This window comes from Electrophorus electricus, chromosome 24 (genome assembly GCF_013358815.1).
Source record: "Electrophorus electricus isolate fEleEle1 chromosome 24, fEleEle1.pri, whole genome shotgun sequence".
Classification (NCBI taxonomy): domain Eukaryota; kingdom Metazoa; phylum Chordata; class Actinopteri; order Gymnotiformes; family Gymnotidae; genus Electrophorus; species Electrophorus electricus.
The window spans coordinates 8,413,136-8,435,000 of NC_049558.1; the positions used below are offsets into that span (position 1 = coordinate 8,413,136).

Here is a 21,865-nt window from a genome sequence, read left to right on the forward strand (position 1 = left end):
GTGGGGGGACGGAAGCCTCTGGGAATGAAAATGGACGCCAGGCAAACTCGCAGTACGTGCGGGCTCCGAAACGTCCCATGCGTGCATACGTGCGTGTATATGCGTGCTCTCTCCCCACGCACACACGCACACACACTCACACACCAAACACACACACCAAACACACACACCAAACACACACACACACCAAACACACAAACACACACACACACCAAACTCCGGCATCTTTTTCAGAAGCAGATATGTGTCATGCTGTTTGGCAGGCCGTCGAGAGAGTGGAACACAGAAAAGCGCACAATAAGCAGACAGTGTTGTGCGTTAGTGGCGAGAACCCGTGCGTGCCCCCACTTGGCGGCCAGCCCCGCGCCAGCCTAAACGCCACAAAAGGCCGTTCACTGCTGAGAGTTCGCTGGCATTTCAGAGACGAGGGTTACTCTGGTCCCAGCAGGAGGGGACCACAGCTCTATGGAAGCAGTTTTATGCAGTGACCACCCCCCACCCCCCACCCCAGCAAGCCCATGTTTTCACCGTTATAGAAGCAACGGCAAATCAAACGTGATCTTGCGCCGACATGCGTCTCCGTCAGCCCGAGGTGGACGGAAAAGGCGCGGGAGGTTATTTTCTGCGAGCTGAAATGGATCCCTGATGCCAATGCTTTGTTACTGTCCAGTAGAGAAGCTCTGGCAGGGTGGACCATCAAGGGCTGATCTGGGAACAGGGCTCAGACGCACACATCTCTTTTTCATGGCTGTTGCGTGCGCGTCTGCTCTGCTGTGCTCTTTTTTGTCTCCTCCTGTCCTTCACTCTACCTTTCAGTTCTCCACCAAAGCCTCCTCAGCCCCACCAATCTCTCTCTTCTTAAGCATTCCCTCCTTCTCTCCCTCCCTCTGCCTCCCTGCCTCCAACCCTCCCGCTCCGGTGTGCACGTAGAGTTGGTGCTGACTCAACACACAGACTCATCTCCAGGCTTAGAGGCTTCAGACCTGCCTGAGAGACACAGCACACGGCTAGTGCTCCACACGCACGTCTCACTCTCTCCGTCTACCACTCCGCACGTCTCACTCTCTCCGTCTACCACTCCGCACGTCTCACTCTCTCTGTCTTCCACGCCTCCCTGTTTCTCACCAGATCTTTCTTGCGCTTGTTTGTCAGCCATCGTAACGCCCCAATGCAACTGTTCATTCTTCTAGCTGGATTTTCATCTCTCTCTCTCTCTCTCTCAGCTGCTGGCTTTTCTTCCAATAATAGCAGCCCCTTCCCCCACTGCCTATTGCCACCATGTTATGTAATCCCATTCCGCAGTCCGCACACGCACACGCTTACGTACACACGTACGCACGCGCACACACACGCTGGAGTGGGCTGGATTGCCACTATGTTTACAAGAGAGTATCAGTCTCTAGTGTGCAACATTAAGAATGCTGAATCGCCTTATGTAAGTCACTCAGGCTGTAAACATCACGCTGGCCTTAAAGCAGAACAAAGCCCTGCTCCTCCAGGACGGCATACACTTTCTCTCAGAGATCTTTCTTGTCACATAACAGAATTTGTGACTTCTAATATTGAACACTCTGACACAGTCGTTGGGAAGGAGGGTTTAAAAGAGGCCTTAAAAATCTCAAATGGGGAGAAAATGGCTAAACCGACAGAATTTCATCCAAGCTGCATTCCTCGTAAATTCTGGGAAAGGGTTGACACTCAGCCGTTCTGCATTCTGGCCACCAGTCGCTGCGCACGAGCGTCTGGACCTCCCACCAATACTGCCCCGCCCAGCCGGCCCGCGACCTGTGAACCCCATAAAAGCCAGACGTCAAGCAGGAAAAGCGGAGGGCGCAGAAAAGAGCGAGTCTGCTTCCAGCCGTGAGTTTCCCGCTTTGCCCCACCCGACCCCTCCGTCACCTCCGGCCAGAGAACGACCGGTCACGAAGACGGCAAGAAAACGGAAGGCTTGCACTGGCGGAGGAGTTCTGGGTCGTATACGATCGCATACGAGATTGAAGGTACGCACGCACCCAGGAGCACACGTGCTCTAGTGCTTGTGTATGCACACACACACACACACCCACCCACACACCCACACACACACCCATACCCACACACACACACACACACACACACACACACACACTCAAACTCAAACCCAGAAACATGCAGCCACAAACACACCACTTCCTCAATGCGTCCAAATTTAGTGGCAGAGCTAAGACAAAGAAAGGAGAAAGTTTCCAAGCGTGGTAACAATGAACACGCACCGGAGGTAAATGCCACCATTATTCGATGTCGGGCTATCAGAACGTTCTAAAATATGTTAACCTGAATCAGCCGTTTCAGGTAGCCACAGAAAAAACACCCTACCTAGCAAACAAAACAGCACCACCACCACAAGCCTTACAGGTGGAGGATAACATGCAGACCCCCACCTCGGTGCCCTGCCCTAGCGCTCCATCCTCAAGGTCTCCCCTTCCCCGGTGGTTGACGTTTTGGTGTTCGGCACGGCACATTTTGAGGGAGCGATCCATGGCTCGGGTCTCGTGGCTGGCGCTACCTGGGTGGCATTGGAGTTCACAGCGCTCTGAAGAGTCGCACAACACACGTAATAGTTCCCTTGGGTGCAAGACTAAAGCCCGTGTGTCAGTTAGAACGTTCAGGCTTACATAACGTCGTGTCAGGCTGCAACTGCGCACTGCTGAACTTCTATGAACAGCTGTACTGCGGTACGTGTTGTAACAGCGTATAGAAAATCCATGCTGTTGTACAGCTTAATTTGGCCTGAGGTAAAAGTCTGAGGGAACAGGAGACACTGAGAGGAGTTTTGCGTTTGCGGGGGTGGGGTGGAGGCCTACACAGCTCTTCCCAGATGTAATCAAATTCTATATGCATGTGGTGCTGAGATTTGATCCAGAGTTTGAGGCACTCCATCAAATTGAAACAGATTCTGCTTTCTCTCTTCTTTTATGTACTCTCTCAGGTTTTGCCTTTGTTTACTGGATCACATTTGGAATTTAAATGTTGTAAAGCCATGAACAACATGATGGAGGTGTTTGAACTGGAATGGTGTAATGGAGTCCTGATCTTATCCAGGATCCTTTTTTAAAGGAGATGCTCTTTAACCCTTTTCCAACCACCTGCTGGCATCTGTGGGATTTAATAAAAGCGAAATATGTACAAGGCAGAAGGACTTACAATACTGATCACAGACAGACAGACAGACAGACAGACAGACAGATAGATAGACTATAAAGCAGTAATCATATTTGTGGTGTCAGTTGATGGCTAATCCGGAGTGACTTTTATTTGGTAATAATTAGACAGGAAGACATCACTTTCTCTCTGCCTGCCTCTCTGACTACAAAAGTGGGTCACTGCATATCACATGTCTATGCATCGAGCACCGAGAGACAAAATGTGCGAATGACGTGAACACTCTGAGAGTGCTGCTGGCTCTTCCATGCGGCTTTTGAGAGCCTGAGTGCGTAAACATGGTGGCCAGACAAAAAAAAAAAAAAAAAGTATAAAACATGCGAGACAAAACAGCTGAACTGAACACAAATGGTACTGTTGTCAAACCACAGAATCTACAGAAAGGGAAAGAGAGAGAGGACTGAAAAGAGAGTGAAAGGAGGAGTAGGACTAAAAAATTTAAAAATCAAACACCACACAACCACACAGTGTCTTTTGTGCAATTTCTAGATTCAGCACAGACGTTCCTTCATGCTGGACGCTGAGACACAGTGCTCCGTGAGGAATGGTGACCTGTTGACCTTCAGGACAACACGGCCAAGAGGACCTCAGCGTTGCACTTGGGCGCTCTTCGCCCTGAACTCGCCGTACTTGAAAAACACCCCAGTGAAGTGCACGTGCACGCCAGCCCGTTTTAAACGGGGAGGGTCCACCGGGAAAAGCTGCTGTTGGAATCATGGCGAGCGCTGCTTTTGCTACGAAAGGAGCAAATCGCGACACGGCAAAAAAAGATTTGTGGAAATTACCACACCAAAGGCGTAGGCACGACAAAACACAAACAAAAACAAACACAAAAACACATGCCCTCGAAACACTGCAGGCAGACATTGGTCACTTTCAATTCGACAGCAACGATATTCAGCAGTGAAATGCCCGAAACACAACAGTGGGAAGATAAGAATGGCCTGAGTCAGTGAGTGGTGCTCATTCAGAGCCGGCGGTGACGGGACGCCTCACCAACCGACGGGGCTGCTGGCTTGAAGAGTCGCTCCTCTCAACAGAACTTAGTTTTGGCCCAAAAACTCAGCAGAGTGAGGCTTTCCCTTCGCCTTACGCAAAAAAAAAAAAAAAAAAAAAAAAAAAAGAGTCGTCGTTGTTTTTTTTAAAAATCAGGGCGTGAAGAGATTTCATTTAAGAGGGAAGTGCTCGACGGTTGCTCGCGCGTGATCATCACTCGGAACCAAAATGGCCCGGACGCCAGAAAAGAAACCGCAACTAAATGTTTTTCTGGGACCGGTTGTTATGTGAAGTGCTAATGCCTGCTATAATGACCCGTGCGGTGTAGTGTTACACGTATACGATAAAGCCAGTGCGTTGATACAAATGGCGTGAGATCCTAGTGCTCAACAACGTTCGTCAGCGGACCGATAATGTGTGGTCAGCTTTGGTGTTAAAAAAGGCGTTAATCCAGAGGAATGGCCCAGTAAAAACTGGGCTTCGCTTCAAAGTTGCGGCCTGGTAGCCTCCCGACCGTGTGGCCTTCGCTTCCCAACTGCCCACCTCCAAGTGACCAGCACTGGGAGGGCTAGATACTGGCTTGAAATGCTGACAGGACTTTTCCCACACCTCTCCCATGTTTGTTATCCGCTAGAACCTCTCTACTCACCCAGCAGCGAGCTCAAAGCCCCTTCTGCATAGGCTGAGGAGACCAGAGAGAGGTCTCCAGAGTCCGAAAAGACAAACTGAAACTAGAATAGCTGCAGCTGGAAAGCGTGACCAAAACATAGGAAAATGCAAAAACACGCCGCATCGAAGTGCATGCCGTATTTGTGGCCGTGTCTGGGCGCTCGCGGTATGGTGCGGGAACATCTCGGAACCGGCGCTCCGGTTCCCAGAACCGTTTCAGCGGGATTTTTATTTCCAGCTAAATGTGGTCGACCTTTCCCCCCCCTCCTCCTCATGCCTCCATTTCTCTCTCCCCTTGGGTCATGCAATTATCCCGTGCAGTGCACACTAACAATTGGCCTACGTTATTTATGGGAGCCGATCTGTGCCGGCCTAAACCGGCGTGAAACCCTAAAAACCTCGGGAACAGAGACCTCCTATCCCACCGAGCGACAAGCAGGGCGGAACATCTGAACACAAACACGGGCCCATTCAGAATTTGATATTTTTTGCACACAAAAAAAGAGAACTGTCTGGAACTGCGATGGCGCAACATCGCTGGCCAATTCGCCCTCAACTTCAAAGCAACATAACTGTGACTCATTTTTGAAACTGGAAACCGGTTGATGTTTTAACCAAATTTAAGCGTGTCTGATGAAGTTCAGGTTAACGTGCACACCGAGGTCAAACTGCATGCTCAGAAGGTCTCGTGTCTGCAGAAGTTAGTATTAGAAAGAAAGTCAGGTCGGTCGGATGTACGTTGGCATTGATCAGAGGGCACGGTGGGCCCAAACTCTGGGCATCTTCTCCACTTATAGTGTGAAACCCATCCCAGCGCCGGCACCAGTGACATCCGGTCATGATAAGGACAGCGAAGCATTGTAAAGAGCGCGATGGATAACGCAAAGACTTCAGAGCCAAGGCAGCGTGGGAAGGAAGGAGGTAGTGATAGCTGGCCAGATAACACCCCTGTACCAGGCTACATCTGTCTAAATCTACATGGAAGGAAAGCAAAATTCACACATTACCGAAGGGGGACGGGGTTCGAAAAGGAACATTTTGATATTTTTTTCGATTTCCATTTTTCAGTTTGAGTTATCAGAAAAATCTCCCAGGGAATATGTAATAACATATCATATAGACACATCATGAAGGGAAGAAGTTGCCCGTTTCATAGGAAGGAAGTGCTAGAGATTAGAGAAGTGTGGATCATTGCTTCAGAAAACAGACCTTTCCCTTTTAAGCAGAATTTGATCCCAGTCAGGGGATTTTCATCAAGGATGTTTTGCTAAATAGTACCAGTCATATCATTTCTGCCACAATCCTTCTAGTGATTTCCATACAAAAAAGCCCCGATATTTCGAAGACAGGGTTTATATGATTAAAAATCATATCATACAAAACCTGTTCCTATAAGAGAAAAAAAAAAAATTGTGTGGTTACAATATAAATTCATACATAATACGTTATGATTTGATATAATGCGCCTGCTCTGTGTGCTGTTTATATAACACCACAGTGGCTCACTGACATATTTCTGTAATTTGACTGCTCCAGTACTAGTGGTGCCCTGTCCATGTACAAACCCAGAAGCATGTGTCAGTGTCGGAGTGCTGAGTCTCACACGCCGGTGGCGTGTCGACTGTGTTTGTGCTGGGGCAGCCGGAGTGTGCGTCTCCAGGGAACCTGTTGAAGTGGGTGGTTCCCTCGCAGGTATGTGTAGTCCCATTGTTGCAATGACCGTTAACCGTCTTTAAAAATTAAAGTGACAAGTTTTGATAAGCGTATAAAATGGCTCAAGGCAGAGAAAACGCATGATACAAAGAAAGTGGAAAAGACTTACTGGGCAGGGTACTCCAGGGGTAGTGTGGAGTGTAAATTTAATGAAAGCTGTAACTTAGCTTTGATTCATCATTTTATTATGTGTATATTTTATTTTAGTAAGTTTTAAATGTAGGTATTTTAATAATTTTATCCTTCTATCATGGCTATTCTTCACACCACTACATAATCACAAGTGCATAAGGCTACATTCATTTCTATGTATACACATGTACAGACACGCTGGCTTCTTTCTCAGGCAAGCTGTGAAGTTTTCATTATTTGGTAGCAGAGCTTCAAGCTCACGGCATCAAAAACACCGTCTGTGATGTTCGAACCCTGTCGTGTGCCAGTCCGTGCGGGCGGATGTACGGGTGGATGTATGGCGCAGCGAGCTACAGGCATGAGACCTGGCCAAACGTTGGAGGCTAAAGTGCAACGTTAGCAAATCTGACGGAAGGCAAATGTAGGAAAAACCACCCTAACCCGTTCACGAGAGAGAGCAGATCAGCCCAACGTCTTCAAACCAGCTTGTGCCATTACCATACAGCTAGAAGGGCAAAAAAGTGAAAGATTAAAAAAAAAGCTCATACCACATTGTGCAAATATTAGTTAGATAAACTTTAGATAGATAATTAGAGATGGAGAACTTTCCTGATCCCAGAGGGAAACTGTTTGGAGAAAAAGACTGTTGCCCTTTGAAAGCCATGCCTCAGTTCAGTCTTCTGCCAGCTATGCAGAATGACTTCTCTAGAGGGATTGCTTAAGAAGCCAGAGAATATGAAAATTGATTTCACTGGGATTTCACAGTTTATAGCTCCGTGTGTTCACGCGTATGTATGCATGTCTCCACGAGGGCTGAGAATAAGTAGAAGGAGGGTCTTGATTCTTCGCAAGGGCTCTCATATTGTTGGGATTGGAGTTGAATCTGGTGCCATGACCCAGAGCAGGGACGCACTGGGCACTGGATCATGCACGGAGATGAGGAAAGGATGAGAAAGGCACTGAGAATACAGAATTCCAAACGCATTAAAGACTAGAGAGGCGAGCTAGCCAGCGACCGCTTTACAATATTGCTCTTGGGAGCTTTTGCACGCCTCCTTTCAGCTGGAAAGGGAGAATTTAAAAAGAAAAAAAAGTTGGGAGGAATATAGGGATGAGAAAGAGGAGAGGCACATCAAGGGAGAAACTGCAGCTGTTGCTTCTTCCACAAAGGCAGTTGATACTGCCACTTATTTCAGCGAGAAACGGATAAGGTTCTTCCAGCTGACGTGTGCCTCCCGCTTCCTCACCGTTCTTAAAAACAGCCCGTGGGAGAACTGTAAACGTGAGGTTAATGGATCACAGCTTGAACAGGACTTGGGTTCCAAAAATTGGCCGGTTTCAAATGAAATTATTGGTTTCTAAAGAAACAGGAGAGACCGCAGTTTCTGTGTGGGGATATTAGAATTTCCATGTAATTAGATGAAATGCTTTCAATCAAACCTTCAGACAGTAGTGAGTGGCTGAGTGCGGCATGCTCCGCCCTCCATTGTCTCACCACTGCTCACTCGCAGCACAAGCAGTATGGTCCAAAACCTGCTGGGGAAGAATCCCTTTATTGTGCAGCCTGCTATGATTCCATAGTTGGCTCAGCGGTGTTGCTGCAGGTCATGGATCTACTGCAAGGTGATGCAACATCTGCTTAGTTCTGAGGTATTTGGCTGGATTATGTCACGAATACTGATAATCTGCTTTCTATATAAATATCAGCATATCATTTTACCTCATATCCTCCGTTTCTGTATTCCTCACAGCTGTATTTATCCCGGCGGATGTTTTATACAAAGGCATATGAACAAGTGCCAGTTGTATGAGTAAACACCGCAGCTCCAGAAAAACATCAACACAAAAAGATATGCGGTGCAGCCTGTAAGTAATTGGACAGAAGTCTGTTTTTGTTGTTTTGGCTCCATACTGTACTGCACTTTTCCAACTAAAGTGGCGAGCATGACTAAGCTTCAGACTATTGGCTTTGAAGAACTGCGCATCTATTATGAATGATCCGTGCATGGCTACCAGTGGTACTGGCTCATTTTTCCTTAAGGAGGACGGGGACTGCCGATGGCGTCCCTGGATCACACGCCCCTGCACAGCAGGGTAATGGCACCAGTCGTGGCTCCAAAGTGACTTTGCAGATTTTGGCGGCCAAGAAATGGAAAGTGAGTCACTGGGTCTGAAGCCTACTGAGCATGCTCAGCGTCTAACTGAGGACCGAACAGGCAAAAAAAGCCCCCCAGAACAAGCAGGATAGGAAAGAGAGTCCAAAGGCAGTTTATGAGAGCACTGACATGGCAGATTATCCAGTGTCTGCTGATGGCGATGGGTAAGAGACTTCAGGCGGTCATTACATGGAAAGTATTCACCACCTATTAAAAGTGAAAACAAATGAATGTACAATTTTATTCAATTATTCAATCGTTGATTTGTCCAGTTACCTTTGGTCCCCTTAAATGGAGGTGTTATGTATTTAAAAAAAAAAGGGTGTTAATTCCACTGTGGCTTTCCTAATATGGGAATACCCTCAAATTAAATCTGTGACGGTATTAAAGTGGTCGTTGTTTCCAAACCGTGTTAAAAATGTGTTATTATCTAGGGGCTTCAAGATGAAGACAAAAAGGCTTGCTGCCAGCGTTACCTCAGCGCACAAAGCACACGATGTACAGGACTGCACACTGACACCTAGGTGGTAGAAGCTCCCAAAGGCATGTGGCACAGCTAACTGCCTTGGGACCGGTGCCAACAAGGCCATCGGGTTGCTAGTCTAGGCCTGCAACATACACACTCCATGAAGATTACATAAAGTGATGTGCTTGGGGAGAGCAACTTTTAAGTCTCATACTTAACAGAAATAAAGGCATTCTAGATCTCCTGGGGTTTTTCTGCTTATTCATTGTGGAGTAGATTGGCACGGCCAATATTTATGCAGGATTTAATGTTCTATCTTAAAAAAAACCCCAACAAAATCACCCAAGATTTCAGAATTTATCAAACAGGAGACAGAGATTACTAGAATGTTGGGATTTTGAATATCTGTTATTAAGATGTTAAAAGGCGTTATTTGACTTTCTAGGGCAGTGCATCTCCAACTATTGGTTGAGACCCAAGTCATGAACATACTGTAACTGGCCATCACGTAATTGGAAAAATGGAGCGTCGGAGTGCAAAAATAAAAAACAAAAAAAACCTGGATGTTTCAGCTGCCTGGATAGGTATTAATATCATTAATATCATATTAGGTCATAGGGCCCTGGTGAACTTTAGCCTGTCCACAATTGATAAACTCCTCGCTGCTAATCTGGGCATCAACTGTGCTGTTCAGATAGGGTTGGGTGGTGCTCTCCACGTCCTCTCGGCTGTGCGGTTGGGCGGTGCTCTCCATGTGAGCCGCACGCGTTTTGTCCAGCGGAATCAAGTAAAAGCCCTCATGCTCATTCGCTTATCAGTCATGGTTGTGGTCACCAATCACACTTCAGTTATTCTTTGCAGTTTTGTATAAAAGCATGCATGCTATCACTGATATATTAATCAGTATTTGTTCTACTGAATGATAATAATCGATTAAGAAGCATTTAATATATTCACTCTCTCATATTAGTAATGTGTGGGGAAAAGCCTGATGACCAACATGGACAATTGTGGCCGTTACTGCTTGTGTGCCAGTATGGAGCTCATTTTTGCAGGCGGGTCCTTGCTATAAGGAATGCAAGGATCATATTTTTAATAAAAATGGATGAACCGTGAGCAGGGCAGGAAAAGGAGTCTAGTACGGTGTTGTGCACGGTTTACCCAACACCCCACGCTTCACAGAGTCTCTGCCAAATCAGGTCGGATTGCGCTGGCTGGTCAAAAAAAACAAAAAAGAAGCAGAACAATAAGTGGAGTCTCATAATCAAGAAGGTAAGAACGCAGTTTCCAACAGCCAAAGAAAACTCCTGGACCACCACCACCATGCAGGCCAGCACACCCTTGCAGGATCCTGCATCCCATACACAGAACTCACTGGTTTCGAAGCACACGCTCAAGGTGATGTCGGAGGAGATGTTGGTTACCAACATCCCACCCTGTAGACTTTTAAGGGATTCGTTTCTGATATATGGGAGTCTAGTAAGAACTGTGAACTGCAATGAGCCACCTAAGGTTACACTCTAGTGGATTCTTGTACAGTCTTAAAAATGACAGCACAGCACAACAGCCGTGTTCCCATTCTGGTGGTTGCACGTTCCTGTCCAACACCGTCCCCACCACATATTTTACAAACACTTTTAAACACCAAAATCTCAAAATAGCCTATTAGTAAAAAATGTATTGGTGTACGTGAGGCAAGCAGGAGAAGTAGATATAATTTTATAATATCTTATAATAAGATTTACTGATCATCGTCTTTACTACTTACTTATCTCATTATTGCCCTTATATTATTTACACCGAATGCGTGGTAATGTTAACTGGGGCTTTTTTAAAGAAACTCTTGGTCAGTAACGAAAAGCTCTCTGCACACCTGAGTGCTACATGAGCTTCTGTCTGCCTCCACAGACACCGTGCAGCTGGCCAACTCATACACGTCACGTATATTAACCCTGAAGACACTCAATATATCTAACATTCTTCAATATGAAGCTATAATGAAACCATCACATTATAATTATAGAATTATTCAACATGTCCCTAGATATTCTTACATATTTTAAGTCCGTTGCCAAGTGAAATTGCCCCGCTGAATTGGCAGATCATTTTACTTCCTTCAAGCATTTTTGTCAGAAGCTAAATTATATGACAGCGCATTAACATAATTTCAAATTAACATAATTTCATAATTATTTCAAATTAGTAAAATAGTCTACAAATAGGGTTTAATAAAAAAAAAAACTGACTGAGGGCTTAAAAAAATTATATATATGGCCTGATGTTTTCACTTGCTGATTCTTTGATGTCATACATTTTACACCAGTTGCTTGCGGTCAATTTATTTGTATTTATCTGTTAATGTGTGTGTGGTGGGGAGTGCATCCTCCAACTTCACACAGTGAGAGGAAAACTATAAAAGTCTACCACATGAGGAAAAATATTCTTTATGCTGAATGCAGCCATGTCTTGAATAAATAAAACACCCGAAACCTCGGTTACTGTGGTTGAGGTAAGGGTGAGGATTTGATGCAAGTATAGCTACAGTAATTCATAGGTCAGTGGAACCAACACACTAACCCCCACCCCCAACCCCCAATAAATTGTTTTTACAGGAGCATGAATTTACAGAGACAGTGTCTCTTAAAATGGCAAACCGCCAGTCAAAGATATCATTTTCGAAAAGTGCTGTATCAGCAGAGATGGATCTCCAGAGCTGATAGGCTGCATGGCCCAGAGGGAGGGGTTACACATTTCATTAGTTGTCTGGTTCATTGTTTGGGTTATGGACTTTCTTGGTACAAGGTATTAAAAACAGCCACTAAACCATAAACATAAAAAAGGTGTTGCCTAAAATACAGGCTATGAAACTTTCAGTTTCGTTCAGGAAAGAGTCATGCTAAGCTATGCCTGAGTCGTGAAAATTGCTTGCTTTGATTCTTCATGGTCAAATCAACAAAATGAGATATAATCAAAAGTTAATGACTTCCATGATTGGATCAGAATCTGGTCTTTTTTCACCGGTCTATAACTTCCTGTCTGTAGCACTCATTGACTACTAACAGGGATAGCAGGGACAGGTGAACGATTCACTGACAGGTGAAGAATTTCCGTACGCTGGCTGCCAGGGTAACAGGAGTGACGCCTTGCGTCTTCCTCCGTGTGGGAGGCCGCTCAACCCTCTAGCGCTCTGAGTGACGAGGCGTTTGCCCACTGTACACTTAACGGTCTTAATTCGTAACCTTGAATTTCACACGGACAAATTTGTGGATACACTCTCCGACCATAAATAGATCCGTGTTGTGGGTGGGCCACCGAACCGATGCATATTTTACGCAGGCATTTGCATGGACAAATGGATGAGATGAGACGGCTGCTGCCGTTGGTGATGTCGAGCAAGGTGCACAGAAACAGTAAACAAAACGGGGCCTGATGCAGCGCACTGGAGGTGGAGGGCTTTTAGAGGTTGTGTTCTGCCCGTTGGGCTGGGGGGGGAGGGGGGAGGTTAGCTGGGCCAACAGAATGAGTTCCAGATTGAGAGACAGGCACTGGGGGAAGGGTTCGTGGACCCCAACCATCTCTGAATGCACTCCTTTGCAGAATGAGCCATGTTTCTCCTGGAAGAGACGCGCTGCTGGTTCAAGACTCCATGTCAGAGAAGTCTGGACCGATATCTCCAAGAACACAGGTTCCTTACCTTTTATGTGATATAAATACCTTTTATGTGATATTATGGGTCACTGTCAGGGAAAGCCACAGCTATAACGCCGTCACCTTATGGCTGCAGTTAAGAGGTACGGCAAACAGTGGAGATTTCAAGTGCGATCCTACTTGTGCCATGGTACCTTTGCCATGGCTGCTTTGCTAGAATCAATGCCAACTTTTCTCTGGATGGCTGTGTGTAAAGGCCGAGTTCTTAACGTCGGGAACAGTGTTGATAGTTGGACGTGGCCGGTGGTATCAAAACACGATCTGAAGATGAGTGTGTTGGCCGTTTGTTTTCCTAGAATGGAAGTGACGTCAAACAAAAGGAGACCTACTCGTACACTGGGAAACCATTACCAACACATAATTTTACTTCCCCTTCATTTTCTGATAGATATTTATATATAGAAAAAATGTACACAACGTATTTAAATAACATTTATTTTAAAGTGTTTCAGTATATCATATAATAAGTCTGACAACGAAAAGGGAAACTTGCCTGCACATTCAATCAATCTTTTCTGTCTCCGTTTATTGTAGATCAGACAGAGGACAATATATTCAAGCCTGGGCTTGCTGCAGGCATGTCTGGACTTGCCTGGTGGACCAATCAAAAGCCCTTATCAGGGGCCAATCACCAGCGCTTATTTCTTGACCGCACATACGTAGCACCGAAATCTATGGATGTGAGCGATAATCCCAGGAGACACTGACATACCTTATGGTCCCAGAAGATGCAATGGATCCGGTTACAGACTCTGAAAGTGTTTTTTGGTCTAGATCCAGAACAAATTCCGTCATGCATGTCGCTCTGACAGCCAGATCCGAAATTACCTTCTACCGTGGCAGCTCAAAAGAGATACCCACTTCCACCTGAATAACTGGTTAAAAATTGTGACAATCAAACTATCAGATGCACACAGTCCACTTGTAGAACTCAGGCTGTGTTCAGGTACTATGGTATGTTATCTGTACTGTATAAAGGTAGAGCTCTGTGCAAAGAGAACGTGCTTGACAGAAACGGAAACACGGCGGTCCATCAGAAATAAAACGTGCCATGTGCGTAGCGGATGGAGGAGTGGGCAGGGGACACCGCAACGGTCATAAAAGACAGGTGGAGTGTGGCTGCCATTTTATTTTGGCTAATTTTGGCCTGTTTGTCTGTGACAATGTCAGTACAGGCCAGCAAATTTGTTTATCTTTCTAGGTGATTTGCATGAATTTATAAACTCTTCTGAGCCATCAAGCTAAGTTTCAAGGTTTCAGGATAAACATTTACATTTCTGCAACGTGCATTAGTACTCTGTGGTGCACAACATTTGCAATAACATCATAACTGATCCATACGTACACATAGCAGCCCTTAGTGATCTCTCAAATTAAAAATGAAATAAGCATATTAAGAAAATGGAGGCATGAGCAAGCCGTGTCTCGACATTTCTCAGGCAAAGGACGTTTTAGCTGACGCAAGATGATAAATGCGATCAATTGACTTAGTTCATTGTCAAAACCCACTTCAAAATGGTCCTTTCAGTTGTCATGTGTCTGAACTTGCTCCTTCAGTAGATGTGGTTAATAAGTAACCGGTCCTCCAATTCACAATTTCAACACCCACACACCCACACACCCACACACCCACACACACACACACACACACACACACACACACACACACACACACACACACACACAAGATGTCCCAGCAGTGAATGAGCAGACTTTCATGCTTATTGCTGCCTGCTACCTGAACTGTGATCTCATTAATGCTCATCAAAACTGACGACCGTGGAAAAAAAAAAAAAAAGCCATGACATTTTAAATGCTGGCCAGAGAGATTTTATTTCAGTGCCACTATGTCTTCTGAAGTAGCCACATCTTCTGCAGCATCCCCCGGAGTGCCCCTGACCCAGGTCGGCAATAAAGACCGCCGCGGGGAGGTGGCGGCCTCGCCTCAGGTTATCACTTAGATTACATACGGAATGGGAGGAGAACAGGAAAACGGGAGAGAAAAAAGTGACATCTTTGTGGGATTAAAGAACGCAGCGGGGCGGAGGAGGTGCCGGAGGGGCTATTGCTAGGCTGTCTCCTTCCTCCCACACAGAGTTAAAGACAGAAAACTGGCCCACACAAACACACCAGTGTTACAGACACAGCAGGTTACACCAGATTACACATTTACTAGGCCCGGTAATCGCAGATATCACACAAAATTACAAGTATGAATATAAAGGGGCTGTGACAGACTACAATAAGTAAATGATGATGGATGTGATTTTATTTCCATCCAAAAGCTGTGTTTCTGATTATAGGAGCCGTATGACTATATGACTAAGTGTTTGAGCAATTAAAGGTCATAATGCCAGTTAAATTAACTGAACAGGAAAAAAACCCCCCAAAAAACCCCACTGAGTTTCTTTTTCCATATAAATACATATTTACTGATGGCATGACAGACATCCCTGCATTCATTTAACGACGAGAACATGGCAGCAGCAGAGTGTGAACTCAGACTTTTCTGCGCTCCTCAAACTCAGTTCATACCTGCACCATGACAGTGTTAGCTACATTGAGGAGGAATGTATAACAGGTATTGTCAGGGTTTGTGGAGACTAGATCTCAATCTGGCCAGGCCTCTTTCTAATAGCAAATTATGTGACCAAGACTTTTTCATGGACTTGTTCTGACTGAAGAATTTGTTCAGAATCTATACAAGAGGAATCAAATTATAAAAAGCCAAATGCATCTTCAATGGGAAGAAAGCAGTGCAGGTAGCACAAGACAACACTAAGTAACACAGGACAACACTAGGCAACACAGGGTACCACACTGCTGATACAAGTTTGTCTGTTAAAAATCATTTATAAAGGTATTTTTTTGTAATAAAAGGAGCATAGTGTCCTTGGTATAAAACCAAACCAGTGCCTGACTGGACAGAACAAGCCCATTCCAAATTTAACAGCATATCACCAGTCAAACAGCATCTCATCCTACCAGGCATTGAGAATAAACTTAGCAAAAGCATCAATGAATATGGTAAAGCCAAAGAAAATGACACATGAGAGATTTCCTTCTTCTCCTTGAAGATCAACCAATTACAGTACAAAGATAATTACACCCTGAAACCAACAAGATGCTACTCTGTAGTGTGAGTCATACTAAATAATAGTTTCCCTTCTAAATGACTCAATCTATACCACGCTCTAAATTCTATTAATTTCACACACTCACATCACAAACAATTCATACTGCACCATATGATTACATAACACAAAAGTTCATACTACAAGGAGAAAATAACCAGTGTTTAGTTGCTGATGCTAATTTACTGTGTGGAAGCAAATGTAACTTTATAGGACACATTCAACACCATGGGACATTTACAATTTTGCACTGTGCCTTATATTACACCACACATGTTCACGATACCCATTCTGTTTTAGCTCATACTGTACAATACACAGTATGTAAGACTACACCACACTACACCATGTAAATGCATACCGTGCAGCTACTGCTGTACCATTACCCTTCAAACTTTATATTCCATATCCCATGATGCAAAGCAACTGGCTAAATGACACCGCTGTATCGCCTGGGAACAGCCAGCTATTCATCACAGCTTACCTGTTGCGAGGAACGGGGATGTGGGAGGATGCATGGAGCTCGTCGGGGGAGGGGTCTGCAACGCGTGACGGTGGTCGGCACCTCGGCTCCTGGCTCCTCCGCAATAACGCCACGCACTCCAAGTGCACATGGTTCTCTTGCCTCTGCCCGTTCAGGGTCTGGCGGTGTGTGGGACTGCCTCTCTTCAGGACCACAGCAGGGGGCACTTCTCTCTCGTCCTCCTCACCGGCACAGCCCATCTGAGGTCAATCGATCAATCAATCAACAAATAAACATATAGCAAAGCATCGATCGAATACTTTACCAGTGCCATATATCTGAGCCACAACTGCAATTTCAAAACCAATCAGTCCTCAAACGTTAAAATTGCAGGATCAGAAATGACTGCTGGTTGAGAAATAACAGTATTTGCAGTGGCTGTGCTGCAAATAGGAGGAGGAAACGAGTCACACAGTGGCCCATTTGAGGCTTGCTCACCAACCTTTTGACAACGAGGCTTGGACAAACGCCTCCCCAAGTTCAGGCCCTCGGTCAGTTCTATTACAAACCCTTAATATTTGTTGATGTATTTAAGGCACGAGCTGTTATTGCAAAAACAGGACTTTCAGTTCAGGGCATGTGGCTGTTTCAACTACCGGCTTCAAGATGGAACCGAAAAGCCTGCTGACACACCCCGATGGAGACATGAGTGCACCCACCCCAAAATAAACACAACATCCCATCTGTCAAGCCTAAACATTCATTCTGTTCTCATTTCTGCGAATTCTCTCACAGTGACAATTGTGATAACCTTTTAACAAATAGTTCTTTTAAAATCCAAATCTTTCAAATAAAACCAGGAGAAACAAAACTCTTATGGCAGCATTTGGGTGACATGTGGGCGACTCTGGTTTATCAGCTAATGAAATCAACACACTCTTCCATGAGATTGTTGGAGGGGGCGTGACGCCTCCAGCAGGCCACCATAACCCCCTTCGCGCACATTACGAAACAGCACTTTTTTTTTTTTTTGCAAACTTGCAGCAGCACGCATAGTTCTTTTAGGCTTTAAATGCCTTTAAAAAAAAAACACACACACACACACACACACTGTCTGCCACTTTGTTGCAGCATATTTTGTTTAGCTGGAGACTAAATTCTCTCCGCTCTTCCTGTGCAGCCGCAGCCAACGCGCCCCGGCCGGCACTGAGCTCGCGCTGAGCTCGCGCTAGAGGGGAGGGAGCGAGCCTGGGCTTGAGCGCGAGACGGTCCGGCCCTCTTCTCTCGCTCTTCAAACTTTCAAGCATGCATAAGTCGCCATCTTAAAATAAACGCATAACAGTTGCAACTTTCCCATATTGTCGCCGAAGAAAAACTGTAAACGTTTTACCCTTGATAGTAAAAAAATAATAATAACGTTTTACTTTTCCTGCATTTCCTGAGTGCAACACGCAGTTTAGAGAAAAACGCCAAACGCACTCGAGATCAACCTACTGCACACCACACCGATACGGGCCTAAAATGTTTCAGCCGGCTGAAAAGAAAACGTCTAAAACACAGCCATGCCGGTATCTCTTTACTCAGCACTACTTACCTTCTTCTTATTGTGGTGCTTCTCTCTTCCAGAGGCGAAGTGATTTCCGCCGAGAGGATTTGCTTTGCCAGGATCTTGCAGAGAGCCCTTGTCCAGCATTTTCGTGTCGAACCCATCTACCGTCATGGGTCCTTTCCTTCTCGCCGACGTTATTCCGCAGTCCATGGCCGTGACACCGCCGCCGTATCTGATGCAGTGCCCTGTAAGCGCGACGTTACCGGCTTGAACTGCGGCGCTACTGACTCTCACACCGCCTGCAGACTCGTCGAGGAGGCGCTTGGAAGTCATTTGTTTTTCAAGCAGAACTAAAGAAAGAATGCAAAGGTTTCTCGATCAACTTTATAAAAGGTCCCGGGGGAGGCAAGATGCATTTAACGCGATTGTCCTGATCACAAATTCCCTGCTGCTGCAACGACCCCCGTAAATTGCAGCGCCTCGCTCCAACGCCCCGAGAGCAGCCGGTGGGGGAAGAAACGATTGTTTTGCTTTTCTCTCTCCCCCACGAACCGATGCCACGCCCACTCCCCCTGCGCCGCTTAGCCTTGCCCCGCCTCCCATTGATTCCCATTGGCCCTTCGACGAAGGTAAACATTCTATTTTGGCACGCGGCCACCGAAAGTCGGCGGCCGATTGGATGGTTCGGAGAACGTCAGGCCAGTTTTTGTCGACTGGCGGGAGGTGTGTCTGCACGACTTTGCCGGCCGGTACGAGCGAAAAAGGAAAAACAGGCGGACACGTTCACACTTCGCGCACGCCGTTAAAACGGCTCTTAAAGCGTCGTTTCGTTAGCCTGTTTGTAACGTCAAACGCGTCGCCACAGATCAGCAGGTCTTTCCCGTTTACGTCTAAAGACGCTTTAGGATTCAGCCGTGCGCTCCCACGAAGTAATGTATCATGGCGATCTATTTACCACTGCGACCATTTTATCACCTGCTGTAGTAATAACGTGTTTCCATTTATTTAGCTATAAGCAGGGTGGATTTATATTAAATGAAAGTTGTAAACAATAAAAAAGGTCTGGATATTGGGTCCATGTATCAGGTAATCTGAACTATGTCTACATACCATGCGTTTGTAAACTTGGTATACATTGTACATGCTAAAAGTTTCAAAATGTAAATACAAAAAGTAATACTTTGTAAATTGCATAATTAGGAACACATTTTGTTTTAAGGGGCAACTTTATTACAAAAGTAAAAATTCAACCATTTTAATAATTTTTTGATAAAAAAAAAAACATTACAGTCTGACTCACAGAATTATGTTACTACGTTAATTTTTAACACACCAAACATTGTTACATTTGGATGGACAAAACCTACACCGAATTACAGTAAGTTTAGCCTAGACAAATGCATGGGCAGAATAATTCACAAAAAGTGTATCACTTACACATAATTAAAAGTTACAGCAACAATATACACAAACGAACAAAAAATAAATAAATCTTTTTTTTTTCCCATATAACATTAATACTATAGCTATTGTTCTTCCTGTACCAGTCATGTATATGCGTGCAGTATTGTTTCCATGTGTGACTGTGCCCCATTGTATTAATCCATAAGTGAGTACTGCAAAGCATCACCATAAGTCCCTTTGTGTGGCCCAGTGGAAGTTTTAGTTTGCATCACCGACTCCACTGACTCTTCCCCCTTATCATTCCTTATGATGCAAAAATTGAGTGATGAGTTCAAATGCCCAATTCATATTTAATTCATATTCTTGAGTATACAAACCACTCAAAAAAAAAAGAAAAAAAAAGAGAGACAGAAAACATCGTGCAGGTTTGTACAAATCTCGCCCTAGTAGAGTTTATTCTGACCTTTTAATCAGAATTTAAATGTAGCGCAAGTATCCTTGCACCCCAGCCCCACCTCCTGTGACCGGAGTTTTTTTTTGTTTGTTTTTTTTTTACTTCAAAAGGCCTGATGCATTCCCCATCGCAAAGTGAGCCCTGTGCTTTACCAGCTTCAGTGGGAGGGACCCAAGAAGAGCCAACGCTAAAGGGAGCATATTTCCTCCCTCAATTTGGCAACCTCTGAGTCTCATGGACACCGATTGATAAAGGTGTGAAGTGTTTGGCCACACTGCTTTACCATGAGTCCTGGTGATCTCTTTTGGGTAACCCATGAGACAACCCTGCCATCCAAATCTGTTTATGGTGCTAAACAATTACGAATATTCCTAATAAAAATAAATAACAATTAAGAATTATTCTAATTAAGAATAATTCTTATTTTAATTAGGTAGAAATACCAAGCAGGGCAGGAATGCACTATAATTTTTTCTAAGATGCATGCATATGCAAGCAAGGAAAATGTACCAACTGTCTAGAGAACACTGCAACATATGCTTTGCAGTGAGGATAGCATTCTTTACAACAAAGTTACACATGGAAAAAAATCAACGATACAACTTTTATTTTTAAGAAAATAGAGTGCAATAAAAATCTTTAATCTTCATGTACAGTACATGTGGCATAACACATTTTTTTGACACAACCCAACATTTTTAAACTCCCTAGTTTGGAGAAGAAATTGACATTTTCCATAGAATCCTTCCATTTATCCCTGAGCTATGATTATGGTCTTTTCCTTCACTCAAACCCTAGCCTTCCCCGCTGTACTGCAGAGGTAGAGACTCGCAGAACCCACACAGGCTCAAACAAACCCAACCTTGAGGCTGCTTGGATGGTGAAGGAACTATGGGGAAGTGGTGCTTTCAAGTAGATCGGGTGTGTCGATCTTGGCTTTTTACACTCAGGAGTGCCAAAACCTTCAGAAATCCTAAAACCCATCTCCCATGGGCCATGTGGGAAAAGCCATTGTTTATAGTAGAGACGCAGACAGACTAAAACAGGAGGCTTGCTTCCAAAGACGCTCGCTAGCGACTTCAAGCCTCTGGCTTTGTTTTCTTTACCCTGTGCCTCGTTAAACACCACTGATAGGCTGGCCAGGCAAAGGCCCAGTGTGCTGGGGATACTCGTACAGATCTAGGACCTGTGGATAGAGCGTGGACATTGCCAGACTTATTGTCTTCACTGGCCTTAGCACTGTGTAAACCATTCAGACCACAGTGGTCCTGTGACCCTAGTACAGCAGGACTCATTAAGCCAAGATGCTAAGAAACGACGCAGTAACTGCCCACACCGATGTTTCCCTTGTTAATGGAGTGTTCCTTTTTTTCACTCTTTCTCTCTTCAATTTTCTCTTTTATTGGAAAGTCAGAGTTCAGGCTGGTCATCCAGACTGGGACATAAAAAGCAGTCCGTCTCTTTCTCTGTGGGAAAGAGCATGCCATGTCTTCAAGCCTGATGCTCAAGCCACTGTGCTTGCCAAAGAATGCAGGGATGATGCATGCCATCTTGTTAAAAAAAAAAAGTCAATTAAAAAAAGGAAAAATGAAAAACTGTCGCAAGTGCTTTGAGAGTTGTGTCCTTTTAGGGGTTTTAAGACTGCCCAGAGTAATGGAAACACCGAGAGAAACATACATACCTATCTACAGTATCTAACAAGCACACATCATACTCAGTAACCTTCGGCATGGGTTCAAGATGGCCAAAGCGAAGAGGAGGCAGGAGGAATGAGTCTCAGGCAGCACCATAGCACTGGTGTTTGAAGTCAGCCTGTGTTA

At 45.0% G+C, this 21,865-nt stretch overlaps 2 protein-coding genes across 4 annotated transcripts in view; both read right to left on the reverse strand.

The window, feature by feature from the left end:
- si:rp71-79p20.2 (zinc finger protein 704) overlaps nt 1-18,706 on the reverse strand; it is a 37,532-nt gene extending 18,826 nt beyond the window's left edge. For all 3 annotated transcript variants that reach the window (XM_035522633.1, XM_035522632.1, XM_035522631.1), the window contains exons 1-2: nt 18,233-18,706; nt 16,660-16,898 (exon numbers count right to left, since the gene is read on the reverse strand). In XM_035522633.1, coding sequence (XP_035378526.1) covers nt 16,660-16,898; nt 18,233-18,520 — 527 coding nt within the window. In that variant the 5' untranslated portion in view covers nt 18,521-18,706. The remainder of the gene's footprint in view (nt 1-16,659; nt 16,899-18,232) is intronic.
- Nucleotides 18,707-19,415: 709 nt separating this feature from the next.
- LOC113583110 overlaps nt 19,416-21,865 on the reverse strand; it is a 31,472-nt gene continuing 29,022 nt past the window's right edge. The window contains exon 7 of the mRNA XM_035522659.1: nt 19,416-21,865. This exon is cut by the window's right edge and continues 814 nt beyond it. The gene's annotated coding sequence lies outside the window, so the exon portion shown is untranslated.